The sequence below is a fragment of the Paroedura picta genome, chromosome 15 (genome assembly GCF_049243985.1).
Source record: "Paroedura picta isolate Pp20150507F chromosome 15, Ppicta_v3.0, whole genome shotgun sequence".
NCBI lineage: Eukaryota > Metazoa > Chordata > Lepidosauria > Squamata > Gekkonidae > Paroedura > Paroedura picta.
The window spans coordinates 4,759,894-4,780,063 of record NC_135383.1 but is presented as its reverse complement, the minus strand read 5'-3'; the positions used below and the strand labels follow the sequence as shown (position 1 = coordinate 4,780,063).

At 44.9% G+C, this 20,170-nt stretch overlaps 1 protein-coding gene across 8 annotated transcripts in view; it reads left to right on the top strand.

The window, feature by feature from the left end:
• The window catches only part of CFAP74 (cilia and flagella associated protein 74), a 96,445-nt gene that overhangs the window by 30,538 nt on the left and 45,737 nt on the right, over positions 1-20,170 (top strand). For 5 of the 8 annotated variants that reach the window (XM_077311954.1, XM_077311951.1, XM_077311949.1 and 2 more), the window contains 11 exons: positions 6,913-7,067; positions 7,706-7,870; positions 9,198-9,279; positions 10,331-10,474; positions 11,037-11,135; positions 12,927-13,031; positions 15,881-16,054; positions 16,294-16,404; positions 17,832-17,934; positions 18,354-18,511; positions 19,572-19,779. In XM_077311954.1, the coding sequence (XP_077168069.1) occupies positions 7,750-7,870; positions 9,198-9,279; positions 10,331-10,474; positions 11,037-11,135; positions 12,927-13,031; positions 15,881-16,054; positions 16,294-16,404; positions 17,832-17,934; positions 18,354-18,511; positions 19,572-19,779 (1,305 nt within the window). In that variant the 5' untranslated portion in view covers positions 6,913-7,067; positions 7,706-7,749. The other 3 variants (XM_077311953.1, XM_077311950.1, XM_077311955.1) reach the window with 3 other exon arrangements.

The window sequence follows — 20,170 nt, the reverse complement described above, 5'->3', positions numbered from 1 at the left end:
TTCTTTTTTAGTTGCAAGCGGGGCTTTGCCCCGGAAACGGAGCGGGCCTCGCTTCTGAGCCCACGCGCGACGTTGGCAGGACGCACGGGGCAGCAGCGACGCGTTCCCAGAGCAGCTGCCAGTCAGAGCCGGCAATACCGAGTTAGAGGGACCTGAGGTCTCCCTGAGTGTGAAGGCTGCTTAAATTCAAAAGGAGGGCTTTTAAAATCCACTCCCCCACCCAGTTTTGGCTAGATGGAAACATTTTTTTTCAAACCCTGATTGCCCAACAGAAAGTGCAGTTGCTTTCTCTTTGGATTTATTTTCCCTGGGAAAAGAGAAGGGGAACAACAAGATGCAGGACACAGCGTTGCTTTAGCTGCCTCCCCTTCCCGTTATGTTGATTTATTTATAGTGTTCGTGGTAGTGGTTTAAATAGATGCTACAGAACGGAGAGCGCGGTGACAAGACGGTCTGAGTCGGGTAATCTCTGGAAATGCGCCTCTCGGAGATGTAAATCTGTCCCATAATCCGGGGAAAGATAATGTCACACGCACCCCTCCGGCAATGTCCCGTCTCTCGCAAAGTCAAAGCATCCCAGACAGGTTTTTCATGGAAATCCACATTGCTTGACATTGCTGTTTACTGGGCTGAGGTGTCCCCCAAGTCTAGAGATCTCAGTCAGTCAGTTCTTAGCCCTTTGGGCAGACTGGTTGACCGACAGTGCCATTTTACGAAGAGTTACGCCCTTCTAAATCCATAGGGCCTCATGGTTACTGTAGTCCTTGGACATGTGGAGAGCCACCTTCGGCTACCCCAAAAATAGCAGATGGCCCTATAATAGAAGAGTTGGTTCTTAGATGCCACTTTTCTCTACCAGGAGTCTCAAAGCGGCTTACAATTGCCTTCCCTTTCCTCTCCCCACAACAGACATCCTGTGAGGGAGGGGAGGCTGAGAGAGCCCTCATATTGCTGCTTGGTCAGAACAGCTTTATTAGTGCTGTGGCGAGCCCAAGGTCGCCCAGCTGGGTGTATGCAAAGGATCAGGGAATCAAACCCAGCTCCCCAGATTAGAAGTCGGCACTCCTAACCCCTACACCAAGCAGGCTGATACACGCACACATTGCAGATGCAGAAGAATTACGCACCTGAACAGAGGATGATTAAAAGGAGCCAAAACCCAGAGGATTCACTCATGCAGCAAAGCAACAGAAAACTACTTTGTGTGAGGAGTGATTCAGGAATATGTCTATAAATCGAATGGGTGGAAGGCAGAATTAGCCATCCCCAGTGGATGAGAACTAGAAGGAAGCAAGGCACAACACTGACTTATTTATTTATTGCATTTCTAAACTGCCATTCCCAGCAAGGCCGGCCAGTGGCGATTTACAATAAAAATATAAGACCATTAAAACCTTATACAGAGACAAAACAGGCAAACTCCTCTTTGAGTTGTAATTTTGCATTTCCGGCATGCCGGAATACTCCAGTATAGAAATGCAGAAGAATTACCCAAAAGATGTTCATTGGAAAGTCTTGAACCAGAGCAGAGACTCACACAGATATGCCACGGGCAGCATGGGTAATTTTGCTGTGTTACTGCATTCGGAGTGACTGAGTGATCTAATCACATCCAACACTTCAAAGAGGCAAAAGGATCCCCCAACTTGAAGGGAAGCTCATTAGAAGAAGGCAGGGCCAATGACTCACGCAGAGATGCAACAGAGGCATGGTGGCAGTTCTTTTGTAGAAAGACTGGTGTGTGCTAGCACATAGTTGGGGTATTCTATGGTGGAGGAGTGGTACTCTGTGCATGTACCATTGTGTGTGCTCTCCAATGCTTAAAGTGGGATGAGCAGAACCCGACATAGAACATTCTGGGTTTTAAGCTGATGAAATAAAAAGGCAGGGCTCTTGCATGAGTAATCCTCAGGTGCTGAAGAGGGAGTTTTGGCAGATGCCGGTTATCTAGCCGCAGCTCTGCAAGAGAGAGAAGAACTCATTGCAGAGGAAATGGCTGGATCTGCTGGGAATGCAGAACAGATGGGAGCTCGCCAGGCGGGAGAAATTCACAAGACGGACGGACTAACATCATCGGGCAGAAGTGGCGAGCTTCTTGTTTATCCCCATGTGGGTTCTTTGTTCCAGGCAGGTAAACAGGAGTCACACCTCATAAAGTCATTTTGGGCCCTGAAGTAAAATGCATTTGGCCTTGAGCTGTTTTTCACTTCCGAGAAACTTTCACATTCCAGCTCTTCTAGGTATGTTCTCGGTCTCTCTTGCATGACTACATCGCAAGGAACAGTCGCAGCCTCAGTTACCTATGAGGGGCAATGGCTTGGTAGCAGAGCATCAGCTTGGCGTGCAGGAGGTCCCAGGTTCAATCCCCAGCATCTCTAGTTAAAAGGACTAGGCCATAAGGGATGTGGAAGACATACCTGTCCCTGGACAGCGGCTGCCAGTCTGAGTAGACAGTACTGACCTTGAGGGACTGATGTTTTGATTCAGGAGGAGGCAACTTCTTGTGTACCTTGCTTGCCTGTTGAATGGCTAACATGAGGGGTGGGTGGGCCATGTAAGCTACCCTGACCTCCTTGGAGGATAGGAATTTAATAGAAAACATCAGTCTATTCAGTTTTGCACGTGGGAGATTATGTGCTGTGTACAGGATAACCGTGAGGACTGAACTAAACCCTGACACACCGCCAGCATGGTGGAGTGTAAGAGCAGTGTTTTCTAATCTGGCAAGTCTGGTTTGATTCCCCACACCTCTGCATGCAGCCAGCTGGGTGACCTTGGACTAGTCACAGTCCTGATAGTGCTGTTCTGACCAAGCAGTGATATCAGGGCTCTCTCAACCTCACGTCCCTCACAGGGTGTCTGTTGTGGGGAGAGGAAAGGGAAGGCAACTGTAAGCCGCTTTGAGCCTCCTTTGGGTAGAGAAAAGTGGCATATAAGAACCAACTCTTCTTCTTCTTCACAGCTTGGCCACTAGAATTCTCATCCAGGGCTAGTCTGAAGTGCCAAAAAGCGAGAGATGGTTTTGTACTCTGCAAAGCCTTACAGAAATTTCAAATACTGGGCCCCCCAATATTTGTTTAAAACATCTCTCTTTCCCTAGCAGCCCAGGGCCAAAAGCTACCAACACATACAATTTGTACTGCAGAGCCCTTTGAATACCCGGTTATGGGTGTAAGTAGTGTTTTGGGGAAGAAGATCAATATGCATAAATGTACAAATCATCTCTTTCTTCATAATGTACAATTCAGATCCCAGCTGTGCTTCATCTCCTGGAATCGCAAGCCGTTGTGAGCATTAATACTTCACCTAATCTGTCTCTTTTGTGAGATACCAATATTAGACTTTTTTTTATTGAGCTATTTTAAAAGGCACTGCCTTTCTCTCTTGAGATCCCCAGATCTTCCTTTTTCCCCGGCTCTTCTTGCACTCTGTACCATGCCAATATTTAAATGGCTGGAGGTTTCAGAAAGTACATCCCCATCCAGTCGAAAGCGTGGCAAAAGAGGTTATGGGAGAAGATTATTACCTACCCTGGGGGCAAAATGGGTGGCACGTTACTTTATTGCAACCCCCTCCTTCCTGTCGCAGAGGGAAATTTTTAGCTTATAGTAGTTGTCACCTTGGAAACATTGAAAGACAAGAAAAACCTAGATCTGTAAACAGCAGTGCAGGATATATCACCTAAAACAAAAGCCTCACTATACTGAATCCCAGTTTCTCAGTCTTGCAGTTCATGCAAATGGATATGGTTGCGGCTCCTGAGCATCTCGAGCATCTGAGCAACAGCCCTGTGAGGTAGGCCCCGCTCTCAATGTTAATGAGAATATATGTAAAAATAATTAAGAATGGAGAACATATAACTTGGCCCTGGTATCGAAGGGTTGCAAGTTTTGTGGAAAGCCTTTTTCTGATGAACGTAGCCAAGACCACCTCAAAACCTCGCTGTGTATTTAGAGTTGGCATCTGCTACCTATAGGCTTGATCTCCCGCAGAAATCTGTTCAGTCCTCTCTGCATCCTTCTGGTGCACAAGCCAGCTTCTGTTGTTCACAGAAAAATCCAGATGCATGAACTGTGGATAAACAAAACGTTAGGTTTGTAGAGTTACCATTGTTTGAGGTTTAAACAGAACAATGCCCTCCGGCAACCTTCCTGATTGTATCCAACCGCTCGTTTTTAAGGCTGAGAGCAGCGTAGTTTTTAAGATAATTAACTGTTGTCACAAAACCGAACCGCGCATGGGCTTTTTGTGCGTACCACACTGGCAGTCACAGACCCTGAAGCAAAATGTAGCCCTAAAAATAACATTAATATGGGGAAATAAGGCGGTGTGATCATAGTTGCATTTTAATAAGCGAGCTCGCAGAAAGAAAGTTGCCAATTGCGAACCTATGAGGCCCTCTGTCAGCACTTATTACCATGGGAAATGACCTGAGTATTGTAAAATAGCCTGCACCCTATGTACAAAATCCTAGATCTTTCCAGCTTCAAGGCAGTATAAGGTATTGTTACCTTTCCCCCACCACCTTCTCCCTTGGTAACATTTATGCAATCAGAGGGGGAAAGTGAAATGCAAATTAAAAATGGCAACAAAGAAATTGTCACTCAGATATAGCAGAAGGTTCCATTTTAGAGAAGCAAGCACTCTCCCTGCCAATTCTAAAAATAAAAATGGGGAGAAAAAGGAGCCAAAAATGGTAGCAGGAAGATGTGCGTATTCAGGGCGGGGGGTGGAGAGTTGGGGAAGGGAGCCTTTTGAAAAAGGATTTGGCTGATGATTTTCAATCAGTGATATTTCTTGACGACATGCCAGCCTGAGCGGGGAAAAAGAAAGGAGAAAGCTAACGGGCACTCCTAAGCAATGTCCTAAGATGACCATCCGGAATGGATTTTGTTGCCTGGACAATCCGAGCATGCTCAGTAAGAAAGGAGAAGGCACTGTCCTGATGATGGACATGTGATTTTGTACCAGAACATGCATCCCAAGCCTGTGGAATCTTAGGAAACTCATTCTGGAGGCTAAAGGCACTCAGACTCAGAATCCAAACCTGGGTCTCCCAGATCTTAATCTGAGGAATACCAGCCTCCATGTGGGACCTGGAGATCTACCTGCCAACAGGGCTCATGGGAATTGTAGTCCATGGGTATTTGGAGAGCCACAGTTTGGCCACCCCTGCATGGCTTGGCTTCTTCATGCAACCTGCTGCCAAGCTAGAATCACTGGCAGGGTTGCCAGCAGCACGTTGAGAAATTCCCAGAGATCTGGGGGTGCAACCTGAAGGAAGTCTACCCTCCAAAGCAGCCATTTCCTCCAGTGGAACTGGCCTCTGTGGTCTTTGAATCAGTTCTAATCCTGGGAGATGTCCAGGTCCCAGCCCGTGGCTGATAACCCTAGCACATCAAATACCCATGATCAGAAACGTGGAGTTTTTGCCAAAGCATGCAAAACCAGGTCTGCCATGGCTAATAATTATAACAAATCAACAGAAGTTCTGCTTGGTGAAATATTCTCTGCCACTCTAAAGGCCCAGCGGGTCTCTTGAGGTTGGAACCTTTGCTTTCAATGGCTCTTTGCAAGCGAGTGGCACTTACTTACGGAATGAAAGGGACATTACCCGTGATTATGGTCTATTTGTTTTAATGATTGGATCCTTTCAACTTTGACGAGGGTGAGCTTTTAAAGCAGAGACCGGTAGACCGAAATGGCACTCCTAAGGCGAACGCTCAGCCGACCTTCCAGGTCTATAAAAGTCTCATAAATTCCTTTGTGATTATGCCTTAATTAAGTATGGCAGCATTGGGAGGAGAGGACAAAAACCACCAGGCCACTTCTGCAACAAGCAAGAATGGTCTCCCTGGCACTTATAAAACGCCGTCTGAAGCACACTGAAGAAAGAGGCAACTTGTTCAGGGTTTGCCGGATAGATTTCTTGAGAGGAACGCCAGCTGCCAAAGTTGTATGAGGAGGGCTAAATTTGAAAAGTGAGCTGAAACTGCACAATTTAAGAATCTTGCCCCCTCCATGGCTTGTACATGTGCTCATCCCAGTTTACAGTTGCATCGTGCCTAGTCACTAAGGAAATGCAACTCCCCCACTCTCGCCACCCACCCACCCCAATTCCTGAAAGTAATATTAAGTCAGAGCCGACCCACAACAACCCTGCAATGTTTTCAAAGCAAGAGACATCCCAAGGTGGTTTGCCATTGCCTGTCTTTGAGTAACAACCCTGCCCACAATTGACCACAATTGTCCCTGATAAACAGGGATATTTGAACTACATGTACCACCCATGTCCTCTGCAACTGTGCAGGAATTCCTGAGCAGAAGGAGATAAATAAACCTATCTATTGCACACCAGCACCTTTCAACTCGCCCAGGCTATCTGAGGCTTATTGTGCATTTTGAGAGCAGCAACAGGCAAAAAATCCAACTAATGCAGCTTCCCCCAGCATCCCAGGGACATATAAGGAGGAAATCAAAGTGCACAGATTTAAAAGGGCTCTAGATTTGTTCTTATATTTATAAACTGTCCAGCTTTTTTAACGCATTACTTTAATGGATTTTGTTTGGGGGGAAAAACACTAAATGGAAGACAAAGGAAATATACACTATTTCAATTTCGGACTGCAGGAGCCCTGCTAGGTGTGTGTGTGTGTGGGGGGGGTTACAAATTGCGGGAAGCATCCCAGAACCGTGGCTGCTGTAGCTCTCCAGAAGTGCATGGACTACAATTCCCATGAGCCACTGCCAGCAACAGCAGGGGATCATGGGACTTGTAGTCCACGTCCCTCTGGAGAGCCACCTGCTCGGTATAAACTGTTAAGAACATACCATATCCGCGAGGGTCAGGATGAACAACAAAGTCCTCTCCTTCGCCCTCAGGTCTTTATAAATAAATCCCTCTCTTTTCAGGGAACTTGTTCGATTGGCTCTAGTCCTGAGAAGGCGATAAGCGCGCCGCTTCCCTCTTCTTAAAAATTCATTCAATGCCCCCCCCTTTCTCCACGTTGGTTCGCTCCGTTGCCTTAGAGACCATCCCAAACAGACAACCGGAAAGCGCTGGGGAGGTAGGCGGCGGAGTCCTTTGCACGCGGCTCCCCTTGGGGCAAATTTAAACGTTCTGACGGCGGTTGGGCGATACCATTGGCTGAGAGGGGCGGTGATTAAAGCTGGGTGGAAGAAGAAAGGTTTTGTGAGGGAAAATTTGGAGAGGGGAGGGAAAGGGGGAATGTCCCAAATTCTACATGCCAGGCGTTTGTGTTTTTGAGGTCCCCCCCCCAAAAAAAATAATACCCTCCTGTGTCCTAGCAGGCTGAAATTCAACAGGGGAGTTATTGATGATGATAGGCATGGCTCTTTCAAACAATGCGTTAAGATAATACTTTTTAAAAAATCCAGTGGCACCTTTACGACCAACAAAGTTTACACCCAGAATTAAACGTGTTAAACAGTGATAGCCATTGTTATACGTAGAGTTGCCAGCCTCCAGGTGTCGGCTGGAAATCTTCTGGGATTATAACTGATTGTGAAGGCATTCGTTCCGTCAAGTAGTAAAATGCATAAGAACAAATTACAGCCAGATTTGGGTCTCAAGGCAAAAAGAGGAGTTTTCTATTGTTTGCGAACAAAAATATTATTTTCAAAGGACAGCCCAACTAGGGTTGGATAACAGTTCTTGCGCTAATGTTAATTGTTTTCATTCCAGCTTAATCTTCACTTGAAAGAATAAAAAGAACAAAACCTTGCCCAATGGAGGATATGAAGTCTCCCAGTCTTTCCGTAGAGAACCTGACTCCTGACTTATGCTTCCCAGAGCTGGAAAATGAAGGAACACCAGAACAATCCATACAAGCTGAGGAGAGCTGGAAAGGTTAAATTATAAAATGGTGCAATTTCACAATGAAAAGTATTGCACATAAGTGAGAAGCCTCTGGCATCGATAGGCCAGTCTGGTACAGTGATACAGAATCTTCATGAACATTTTAACTGCTCAGGGAACAAGCACATTGGAGTCTTTGCTGTCCTGCTTCTGTGTGGGAAGGGACTTGCCAGCATGTTTTAGGAACATTTCTGTCCCCCCCTGGGTTGCCAACCGCCATGTAGGGTCCATGCAGATCTCCTGACATCACAGCTGATCTCCAAACTACAGAGATCAGTTCTGGAAAGAATTTTGCAGGGAGGGGCCCCAGGTGGGGTACACACAACTATGTTCCCCAACCATATTCTGCATGATCACACAACGTCTGGGGTTTCTCAAAGCCTGAAGAAAGTTTCAGGGGTTTCTCAGTGGTAAGAAAGTTGAGAAAGGCTGATCTGCTCTGATGGGCCACAACTCTCTGCAGAAGCAGGGTCTTTCCTAATACCAGGCATTTGAGATCTTGCAAGGTCTAGGATTGTATTTATGGTCTTCTGCATACAAAACAAATGCTCTGCTGCTGAGCTAGCACCCCTTCAGCACTTGATCACATCATATGGCTTTGGCACGCTGACGTGGGAAAGGGTTACAGCAAAATGTTCAATCTTCAAGGGCAGCAAAAAGACCTTATTAGGGCCAACCGCAAACTTTCTTTCACCATGATCTGATAAGTGGGGCTATCGAAATATTTAGTGAGATTTTTTACTTGACGGTTTTTGATACCCTCTTTTGGATGTGTACCCTAAACTCAATGGCCCAGGCAAGCTACACCTTGTCAGATCTCAAAAGTTAAGTAGGCTTGGCCCTGGCTTAGTACTTGGATGGGTAATCACCAAGGAAGTCCAGATTGCTACACAGAAGCAGGGCATGGCAAACCCCTCTGTTTATTGCTTGCCTTGAAAACCTCACTAGGGGTTGCCATGAGTTGACAGCACTTTCTCCAGTACCCGTAGCTGTGTGTGTGTGTGTGTGAACAAGGTAAACCACATGCATGAAGGCATTTCCTTTTAGCTACTATAAACCTCCTTTGCACAGCACTTAGAGCTGATTGTCAGTGACAGCTCTGTCACCAAGGTGGAGAGATCTGTCTGTTTTAAGTCCCTAGGTGTAAAATTGCCTTTGTATATATTTTGTGACAAGAATTATTTTTTCCCCTAGTAGACTCGGCAATAAAGCTTTTAAGATGTCACCTCTGGGTCTCCTTATCGTGTGTAGGCTTGTCAAAAAGGGGCAGTGCAGGCAGTATGTAGTTAATGGACAGAGTCTCTCTCTTTTCTATCAGAACTCAAATGTGAAGAGGAGTACAACGATGGGTTCTGCAAAGTTAGTTCTGAAGGAGACAGGGAAGATTCTGATGATAGTGGGTGAGTGTGGCTGCAACTATCAGCAATGTCTGTTGCACATTAGGCTTACACATGGCGAGAAGGTATTTAAAATTAATTCAGGTGGAGAGGCTGTAAGAATTGCCTTGTGGGTCAGACCAAGGTTCCATGGATCAAGCACTGCAAAAAAACAAAAGTGACCAAATGAGAGTATACAGTGCATATTGCATCAGGGTGCTTTTTGTGGCGTGATTTGAAAATGCGCAAAAGCACACCTGAGTCACAAGCAGGTATCATCTTGACACTCCCATATGCAAAATTGTATCAGATTTGGTTTTTTTGGGGTGATGTGTCCAGTCACATGTGCATGTGGGATAAACTGCAGTTGCGTTGTATACAAAATGTGGAAATATTGAATGCAACGAAACGATGGAGTGGTTGTTTGGGGTTTTCCGGGCTGTGCGGCCGTAATCTGATAGTTTTAGTCCCTGATGTTTCGCCAGTAGCTATGGCTGGCAACTTCAGAGGTAGGACATGGCAAGATGGAATTCTCTCCACGCCAAAGTGCCACTGTGGAAAAACCATGACAACCAGTTGACCCCAGCCATGAAAGCCTTTGACAATTAACTGAAATAATTCATTGAAACAATGGAAGATTGGTTCAGCACTCTGCTGTTTGTGTGTGCAAGGTATGAAGCACAAGGAAACTTTGAACAGAGAAGTTGAATTTCTATGGGAGAGACGCTGATATGTACTGCTGTTGAAAAAGATCATCTGGAACTCATTTTTATCTGTTATCTTCCAACTGGTCTCTCTGCTCCTTTTGTTTGTTGTTACTGTTGTCTTTTAAAATAAGATATTATTTTAAGTATTGTGTTACTTATTTAGCTCAGCCAGCTGGAAGATTTTAACTGAAAGGATGGGATATCCATATTTTTATAAAACAAGGAAAAAATGGGGGTGGGAAGAATCACTTATACCACCTTGAGCTCCCTGGAGGAAAGCTAGGGCTAAAATGTACTGGGTAGATAAAGATTTTGTTTAAAAATAATTATATGTAAAAAAAATATTCTCCACCGTCTCTAACCACAAGGGAGATCTCAGGACAGCATTCAGCCCAGAGCAGCAGAAGACCCATGAGCTACCCGGATCGAGTTCGCATACTCAACTTGCGTCGGAACTTAAACCAGCTTGACAACCTTGCCAAAGAAAAGAGTATAATATTTCGAAAAACCAGGTCAGGGTATTTCCCCACCCCCCTTTATCTACAGTACATGGTGGTTCTTAGGGATTTTGTCCTTTTCTTACTAACACTGGTATTCTGAGGCCCAGAGTCCAGTCTGCTGGTGAGGCTGGGGAAGGTCCCACACTGAAAGGCAATCTGACACAGGTGGTATTGTAGCCTGTCTCTGACTCCCAGAATTCAGTGGGGTCTACAGACTCACAGAAGTTTCCTCCAGAAATGTTAATTCCTCATTGGGGGACAGGAACCTCAATGGGATACAACGCTACAAAGTTCACTGTAGCAAAGCATCCATTTTCTCCACAGGAACTGATCATTGTAGCCTGGAGATGAACTGCAATTCTGGGGGTCTCACCTGGAGGGTGGTATCCCCAATCCTTTCTGAGATTCCATAGTTCTGGCAATTCTACCTTCTCTCAAGATGATCCTTTTCAGTCAAGCACTGAGAAGGTTGTAGGCCATGACAGATGCTGTATTAAAAGGATTGGGATTGAGATCTGTAAAATAAATAATTAAAAAAAAAAGCCTAACCAGAGATGCGTGCATTTATTTTTAGGGAAGAACTAAATGCCTGCCATTTACGGATCAGGACACTAACAATGCAACAAGAGGATGTGGAGAAAGAGATTGAAAGAGAGAAGGAGGCTGGAAATACGTAGGTTGTGCTACCTGTTGGCCAGAGATTACTTCTGTTCCCATTGATTCACAGGGCATGAGAACAAAATACTGAACTTGGTTAAGGTTTCCAGCCTCACCCTGGTGTTGGCAAAGCTCGATAGTGTCACCCAACACTTACTCAAGTCCCGTTGTGAAGTAATGCTTAATGAGTCAGTGATAAAACCAGTGAACAACCCCCCCCCCCAGCTATCTCCAAGGGCCCACAGCATGCAGCATGACATGTTAACCTTTTGTAATGTGCTGCAAAAAAAAGGCTTAGAGTATTTCTGCTGTTGTGTTGCCGATAGCATCTGCGTTTCCATTGCAAACTGCACAAAGCCAGGGGAATATTTTCCCAGCAGAACTGAAGGCATAGCAGCTTTGATCTTCCCAGGATTCAGGTAGAAGGTGTGATTCCAGTAGGGCAATGCAAACAAGATGCCCAGCAGCTAGTATTTCTGAAGTCTTGTTGTGTTTCAAGAGGATTGAAGAGAAGGTTGTTCATTTGATCTTGGTAGCCTAAGCAACATTTTGGGGGCAAGTATGCAAGGGGCTCCTCCTCGGTCACTTCCCAGCTGCAAACTTGAAAATTGCATCTTAAATGTGCGTGCATGGGGGGTGGTAGTTACTAGGGGCAGGCTGGAAGATATGCATAACATTTGTGGCAATAAGGGTGTTTTCTTGTACACTGGTGCTACATTAAGAGGATAAGATGGCACCGTGCTTTCTCTAGATCTTGTGCCATGGGACTCATTAAAATCCAAGAGTAATAGAACTGCTGTATCTTTAATGGATCTGTGCAGGAGAAAACAATGAGATTCACCCATTCATTCTGAGCATCAAGGTGGCCTCTGATTCATGCAGCGATTTCAGTATACTGATCATAATTCTGTTCTCAAATACAATAGTACAAATTCAGAGGAATTCCATTCATTTTTTGAAGCATATTCTGGATTATTGGCACACCAGTGCTATCCACTGTCACAAGAAGTTTGTTCTTTCAATCTTCCAAACCCTTACAAAAGCTTTTCTTATATGGAAACGTTTTGTTTCGTTCACTAACAGAGAAAGATGGTGGGGATAGGAGAGACATGTGCAGGGGGGAAAATTCAGACTGCTTTGAATATGGCTAAATCCCAACCAGTTAAGAGCTATTCAGGGTGATCTGAATTTGGCTGAATTGATTATGGCCGAATCCAAAACAGTCTGAAAATCTTTCCTGTACATATGCCAATTTATAGCTTGGCCCTGGCAACGTGGCTGCAACCTTCTCTGAGGATAACAGCCTGGCTTTTGTTGGTCTTGCAGACAAGGCCCTCTTCCCTGTTGGAGTTGGGTGTGCAGGTCAGCCTTTAGATCTTCAGTCTCAAACCCAAAATTTTATCTCTAGTGATCCCCTATCGGAAGGCATCTATTTCCTGTCATTTATATGCCTAAGAGATGCCTCACCTACTTTCCATCCATTTGGGATTTTTTTTTGTAAAAGCTACATGCAAAACTTAATTTCTTTTTTCAGAATTGCCAACCACTTCAGAATAAGCTGTAATGTCTGCAAAAATGCTCTCATTTCAGTAATTGTCAGTCAACCGGTGTACAGAATTTTAAAGAGACTGAAAGGAGAATGGACAATTTAGCAGCATAATTGAAAGGCACACCATTAATATAAACTGGCAGAATTCCGAAAACATAAGCCTTACCCTTAAGGCACCATAATTGTTTCTTTTTTATGTACAGGGTTTTAATATTCATTATTTCCAATTTTCTTCTCTTTTCTGAACAAACATAACAGTGCTGCCGTGTTCCGCCTACAGGCAACGCAGAGGCGTTTGTGTGGTGAACTGGGAAATGAAAAGGACCTGGAATCCAAAATTGCCGAGATGCTGAATGAAAACATGTAAGTCAAAGAGGGAGAAAAAGGTGGCGAAGGGATGGATCGTGATGGTAGTCTATTAATAATACCTAGCAATTTAGTCCAGAGTCCAGAAAACCTACTTAACATTTCCTGCTTTTAAGCTGGGAAAATTAATCAATAAGTATGTAAATGTGTTAACATCTAACATTTAAATGGACTGAAAATGTAAAAGGCAGGCAGCCTATTAAGAAAGTTTGGACTTTGCACTGTGAAAGCATTTTCTGTCATCTTTTTGAAAACTGTCAGAAACGTCTAGGAATAAATGTTCACACCTTGCTGATATTTTCTAGCCAGCACGTTGGGAGGAGTTGTCTGCTCAACTTTTGCATGAGGTCAGAGCCTTTAGGAGGAGGGAAAAGGGAATTTGAACCTCAGCCCCCCCCCCAGCAAGAGTATTTGACCAAGGCAAGAATAACCTGATTCTCCACCTGGAGGCCCACTGGCTACCAGCTGAACAAACAGTATGCCGACCAGAAGATTTTTTTTTAATCTTAAAAGACCAAAAAGGTACATATGAGAAACGAAGCTTCCTAATTTGGCCTTTGTGCCCCCTTGGAGCCATGCAAAATAAACTTTCAAATATAGATTCTAGGTTTTAAAATGATTTGATGTGTGTCACTGTATGACTCTTTAGGATAATTTAACTTTGTTGGTAGGGAAGGATAGGAGAAAAAGAGTGTGCTGTTCTCTATTGAACTCTGTACAGATGATCACTTTAGAAATGAAACTTTTAAATGGGTGGCATTGTGAGGGCAACTAAAGCAAGAACGGAAGACATTTAGAGCTTAATAGGTCATCTTTCAGTTCATCCCCTGCCCTGAAAGGGGACCATTTATACCTCAGCCATCCCCGACAGCTGTTTGTGTAACCTACTTTTGTCGAACTTGTAGTGTTTCAGTGGAGCCCTGCCAGATAGCCCCAGTTTGGTCTTTTTTTGTTCCAAAAATGGAGGGAAATGATGGACCTGTTTCCAACCCACCCCCCATTGGGAAATAGTTGTCAGAAGCGAAAACAGTGGCAGAATTAGGGCGATGTCTCAAGTGGGCATAAAAATAGTCATAAAATAAAATCACTGTTGTCATGGTTATGAATAATCCCCCGATTGGATCATCAGTAAAGGTGGATAAGTTTCTCCAAAAGACAATTTGCATTGTTGTTACCCATCTTCCCCTGCTGTATGCAACCACGGGAGAGTGTTGTGTGTGTGTTAATGGGGTAACACTGGGGCCAAATACGCTAAGCAAGTACTTTACATGAACCAGGTGTGCACCTTAGAACTGCTAGGGGTCTCTAGGCAAGCCAGAGTAAGCAAAGTTTCGCTGTTTAGTTTCTTTTAAAACATTATTTCAGTTTTCCACTTTTGGTTGTTGATTTTGTAGATCGGTTTGCCTTGTGTGAATGCACACAGCTTTTATATGCAATTCACACTGCATTGGTACAATGTACATGATTATCCCTATAGCTTCCAATCCTGGTTTAATGACACAGTACTTAAAAAATGCATACATTTTAGAGAGGAAGGAATTAGTGAAAAATCAAAAATCGTGGGCATGAGAAACAGAAGGGAAATATAGGGATTTTTTTCAAGGTCAAAACAACAGGGGTTGGAAACATAAAATTGTCCCTAAATCAGAAAGTAGAACGCCTGAAAGTCACCTTCCTTAGAGGTTTAGTCATGCTTGATTTCCCCCTTTCAGTTAACACTGTTTGAGAGCCAGTTTGGTGTCGTGGTTAGGAGTGTGGACTTCTAATCTGGCGTGCCGGGTTCGATTCTGCACTCCCCCACATGCAGCCAGCTGGGTGACCTTGGCTTCGCCCCGGCACTGATAAAACTGTTCTGACTGAGCAGTGATATCAGGGCTCTCTCAGCCTCTCCCACCTCACACCACCCCACAGTGTGTCTGTTGTGGGAAGAGGAAAGGGAAGGCGAATATAAGCCACTTTGAGCCTCCTTTGGGTAGAGAAAAACTGCATATAAGAACCAATTCTTCTTCTTGCTCATAACCGATACCTGGTTATGTTCTGAATAAATCATCCTGAGATGGGGGTAAGAAATCCTGTTGAGTTGTCCCCCAGAGGTCAGCAAGGCTTCTGGACCTCCAGAAATGCTCTTAAACTGCACTGAGTTTTGATAATTCCAGTTCTGACTTTAAATTCCGTAATAAAGTTGTTTTGTACCAAGGCAGTCTATTGGCCCATCAAGCTCAGTGATGTCTGGTCTAAGTGGGTGGGCAAGTATTTGTGAGCTCCTGCATTGTGCAGGGGGTTGGACTAGATGTCCCTTCCAACTCTATGATTCTAAGTGGCACCAGCTCTTAGGACTTCAGGCAGAGTGAGCCGTTTTTGTTTGTTTCGGTTTTTACTAAGTCCCAGTCAGCAGATGATGAGAACTGGCTTCCCTGGGATTATTTAAGTGGAGGATACCAGAGACCTTCAGCAGGCCAAGTTCATGCTCTGATCACAAGCCACATCTTCTGTCCCATCCCCAGGTGCGGCTTCAGAATTCCTTACTGCACTGAAACCCTGTCTACATTCATAAAGCTAGATTCCATCTGTTATGTTCATCGGTTTTTGGTTTTGCCTTTATGAGCTTGGCTTTCATGCTATTGATACGGCTGTAACATTTTATTCTGTTTCTGTGCTGGAAGCACTTCTCTCTGCAGCTTGTGGGCTCTTATAGGGCTTTTATTGCAAGCTGCAGTGAATTCTTTGGAAATGGGCTGGATGAGCGTTCCTGTCAATAAATATTTTAGCTATTGTCATCATTGTTTGAAAACAAGCCGGTTGACTAGCCCAATTAACAGCAGACCCTCCTCTGTGCATTTTACAAGGCTCGGGATGTGGGAGATCGAAATTGAACAAGGCAAGTTTGCAGACCTCCGCAAGCAGATCATGCGGGACGAGAAAGAGCTCGACCAGCAGCACCGAGAGCAAGCACAAGGACGGCTCCAGAAGCAGATGGAGCGAGGGGTGATGCTGAACCGGAAGTGCAAGGTTGCAGAGAGGTTAGCTTGTCAGTCAATCCTGGGGCGCAGCATGCATCTTAATTTTAACTTTTGTTTGTTTGATTGATTGATCGATTCATTTCTGGCTTGACAATTACTTGGTCAGTGACCCACTTGCTTCCAGATCCTTGACAATGAGCCAGCAGGAGTTCAGTTTCCTAGGACTTCTGGAGGTCTTGCCCTGCTCAAACAGGGAGGCCAAGACTCCTGTTTTTCACCTGTGTTTTACCTGTTTACAGAGAACAGAAGGAAACCTCTGAAGATTACGAGCAAAAGGTTTCCAAAGCTTTGGATGATGCCCAGAGGAACCGTGAAAAAGGTGTACAGTTTCTGAAGTCCAGCTTGGCAAGGTCTTCCATTTAGATTTATCTTTACAGTTACATCTCAAAGAGTCATACATGAAACTGGAAGAGTTACAAGAAAACATGCGACAAACACTGTTATATCTGACCAAAGGTCCATCTAGTGTAGCTCCTGGCCAACCAGGTGCTCAGGAGCCACATGAAGCTGGCAGCGTTGACTGGCTGTTGCCCTCCTTAGCCTTGAAGGCCCCTCTTAAGTATCATGGCTAAAAGCAATTGATGTCCAATTGTGTAACTTTTTCGATTCTTTTGTTCTGCTGGATTAGACTCAGTTAGCCCACCATCCCGTTTCCAGGAAAGACTGTGCCCCGTTGTTTGCCCCCAGTACTCAAAAGTATACCGCCTTTGTGCCTGGCAGTTTTATTTATCCATCATAAGAAACGGCCACTGGCCTCTATGGATTTGCCCAGTATTTCTTTATAGCTATCAGATGGGCCCCTCCAGTCTAGATCATCATCTGGTAGTGGACTGCCGGTACCCATAGATCATTCCCATGAGGCACAGAGAAGAAGCTATCTGAACTTGGGGGGGATAGTTTTTTCGCCACCAGGATATTTAGCAGGGGGATTAATGATATTTTATGTGTTTTATATGGGGTTTTACTGTTGTGTAACCCAACACAAGACAGCTTTGCTGATAGTAGTGGGCAATAAATCTAATACTAATACTAATGATAACAATAATAATAATTTCAAAGCAAGTGTTGTTTGTCACATCTTGTAACTGCAAATTCCATATTAACTGCAAATTGTAACTGCAAATTCCATATGCCCTCCAGGACACATTCCCTTTGAACCAATTTGAGCAACCCTTCTAGTGTTACAGGAAAGATAAAAAATATTCTCTCCGTCCTCCAAACCGCACTTAACTATATGATTCTGTGCGGCATTTCATGCCCCTGCTGAATCTCTCTTTTTCCCCCACTACACTAAAAAAAAAGAGCCTCTTGTGGCGCAGAGTGGAAAGGCAGCAATATGCTATCTGAATCTCTGCCCATGAGGCTGGGAGTTCAATCCCAGCAGCCGGCTCAAGGTTGACTCAGCCTTCCATCCTTCCGAGGTCGGTAAAATGAGTACCCAGCTTGCTGGGGGGTAAACGGTCATGACTGGGGAAGGCACTGGCAAACCACCCCGTATTGAGTCTGCCATGAAAACGCTGGAGGGCGTCACCCCAAGGGTCAGGCATGACCCGGTGCTTGCACAGGGGATACCTTTACCTTTACCTTTACACTAAAAAAAAAACATTATTTGAAATCTTTAACAATAGTAGAATCCAAGTCGTTAAATATAACCAAATACGTAAATTAACCAAATTCCTCCCTAACTGAAGCCTCTTTCCAAGTCCATCAATGAGTTTTCTGGGTGGATGACACTAAAGATGACCACCTGTCTGATTAGTTGCATCCTTCCAAACAGGGTTCGCGAGAAAGAAGCAGAGGAGGAACAGAAGCGCCAGGAGGACATGCAAAGGAGGATGGAAACCGTGTTATCTCTGAAGAACAACATCGCTTCAACTCGGGTGCGTTCCCTGATCTGACCTTTTGGGGTGTAGCAGTTTCACAAACACGGGGAAAGAGAGGATGAAGAAAAAGACCAGAATATTGTCAGCAGATATTCCGAAACTATTGTGTCTTGAGCGCCTGTCGAACAGATACGTTAAAGCGGCTCGGCTCATTTGCACATGAAAGCTATTACTTCATTGCTCACCCCTGACTCAGTCATCTGTGAATAAAGTTAAGCAGCACCAGTGCCAAAGCAGGTCACTTTACTTATGTCCATCCCTTGAGAAAAGTGTCTTATTCCTTCATTTTGAAGGGAGAACATCCATTTCAACATGTTTTTTTCCGGCCCAGCTACATCCTCAATAAGCCGCCAGATTCTGCTCCAGTCTCTTCAAACCGATAAACTCTCTCTTTTTTATTTATCGTCCTCATGTAGGAAAGCTTCCGAACCCTCCAGGCCCAGGATAAAGCCCTTGCACTGGAAGCCAAAGAGCAAGAGCAGAAAATGAAGGAGGCTATTCAGTCACAGGGCCTCAATATCACCCGGGAGTTTTTGCTGCATAAACGACAGGAAGAGTTTGAGAAGCAGAAGAAGTAAGTTTGCCCTCTGTTTATATGAGGTGTCTTATCGATTGATAGATAGATTGTGTTTTGCCCTGCTTTTCATCCAAGTCCAGCAGTGTGCTAGCCCTGTACAGGGGGGACTACCTCACAGTGGTGAGAGCGTGGCTTTGCAAACAGAAGAGCCTAGATTTAACTCGCAGTACCCTCTGTCAGTCCTGAAGCCTGAGATCCTTTCTTTGCCATGAGTCCACAGAGCTGCTGTCATATCTTTAGACCCACTGTTTTCAGGGCAGAAGCAAACCATACTGGATGGGACCCCTCAGTGAAAGACCTGGTTAAAAATATCTATAGGAGAGTAAGGTAAATGCCAGGCCAGTGTTATGTGGAGGATTTTCTAAGGTTAAGGTGCAACCACTGAAAAAGTCCTGTCTCTGGCTGTCATCCACTTCAGCTCTGAAGGTTGGGGCACAAAGAAAATGTTAACTGGTGAGCAGATAGTTCAGGGGCTGTTTCTCCAAGTACCCTGATCAGACGAAATTTAGGGCCTTTGACTTGTTTCTAGAATCAGATAAACGCCAAGTAAACCTTTCAGCCCAGGAGTGATGCAATCTTTGTATCTAACCCTTGCCATCCAGGCTGCTACAGTTTGGACTAATTTAAGTTTCTGGACAGTTTACAAAGGCAGCTTCAAGTAATGTGCATTACTTGCATGTGATATGAGTGTGGATCACTTTGTCAAGGAATGGCTGATTAAACCTGAACCTCCACCTGTAGGCCAGGATCCAGCAGCATCTCCAAGCATGTTTCTTCAGGGGGAGTGCAACTCCCTCCAAGGCAGACTGGTTTCCCTTTCCTCAGGCAGTTTCTGCATTAACCAGCAGCATCTCCTTCTTGCCAGTCTATCAGCCCTTCATCCATATCCATAAGCAGTATCCAGGGAGCATGCTTGGAGCAAGACATGCATTTGCTTTTCATTGTTTATCTGACTTTCAAAAACGTATTTGAGTGTCTTATTCTCAAATGAAGCCTGTCCCCTGCTTTGACGGCATGGTTCATTCTCAGAGTTTGCATGCCTTTGCTCTAAATGCAGGGAATTTACGGAACAGCAGAAAGTGAAGAAAATGGAAATCGTAGCTCGGATTTTGAGAGAAGAAGCCCAGCTGGAGAAAGTGAAGAAACAGTCCCGTCCATGGAGACCAAAGAAGCAGGGGAAGCTTCCTGATGCTCTAAAGTGGCGCAGGAAAACATGGCACTATATAGGGAAGGCGTGTACCGAGCCTGATGCAACCGTGCCTCAGGTAGCCCATCATTACAAGTGGGCAGCTGGTTTTTAGGAACTGGTCAGTTAATGCCCTCTGTGCCCTGACTTGAAATCGCTGTAGTTTGGGGTGGTGTGGAGAATATGGAAGTGATGCCAGACCAGCAAGGCTCCTGATCTGAGGCCTGAAGTTATGGCTGCCAACCTGCTGGAGGGGCATGGAGATCTCCTGGAATCAGAATTCATCTCCAGGCAGTAGAAATCAGTTCCACTTGAGAATATGACCACTTGGGGGGTGGACTGTATGGAATTATACCCCACTGAGATCCCTTTCCTCCCCAAACCCTCTCCTCCCCAACCTCGCTCCTTTCCCAGACTCTTCCCCCAAAATCTCCAGGTATTTTCCAACCTGGAGTTGACAACCGTACTTT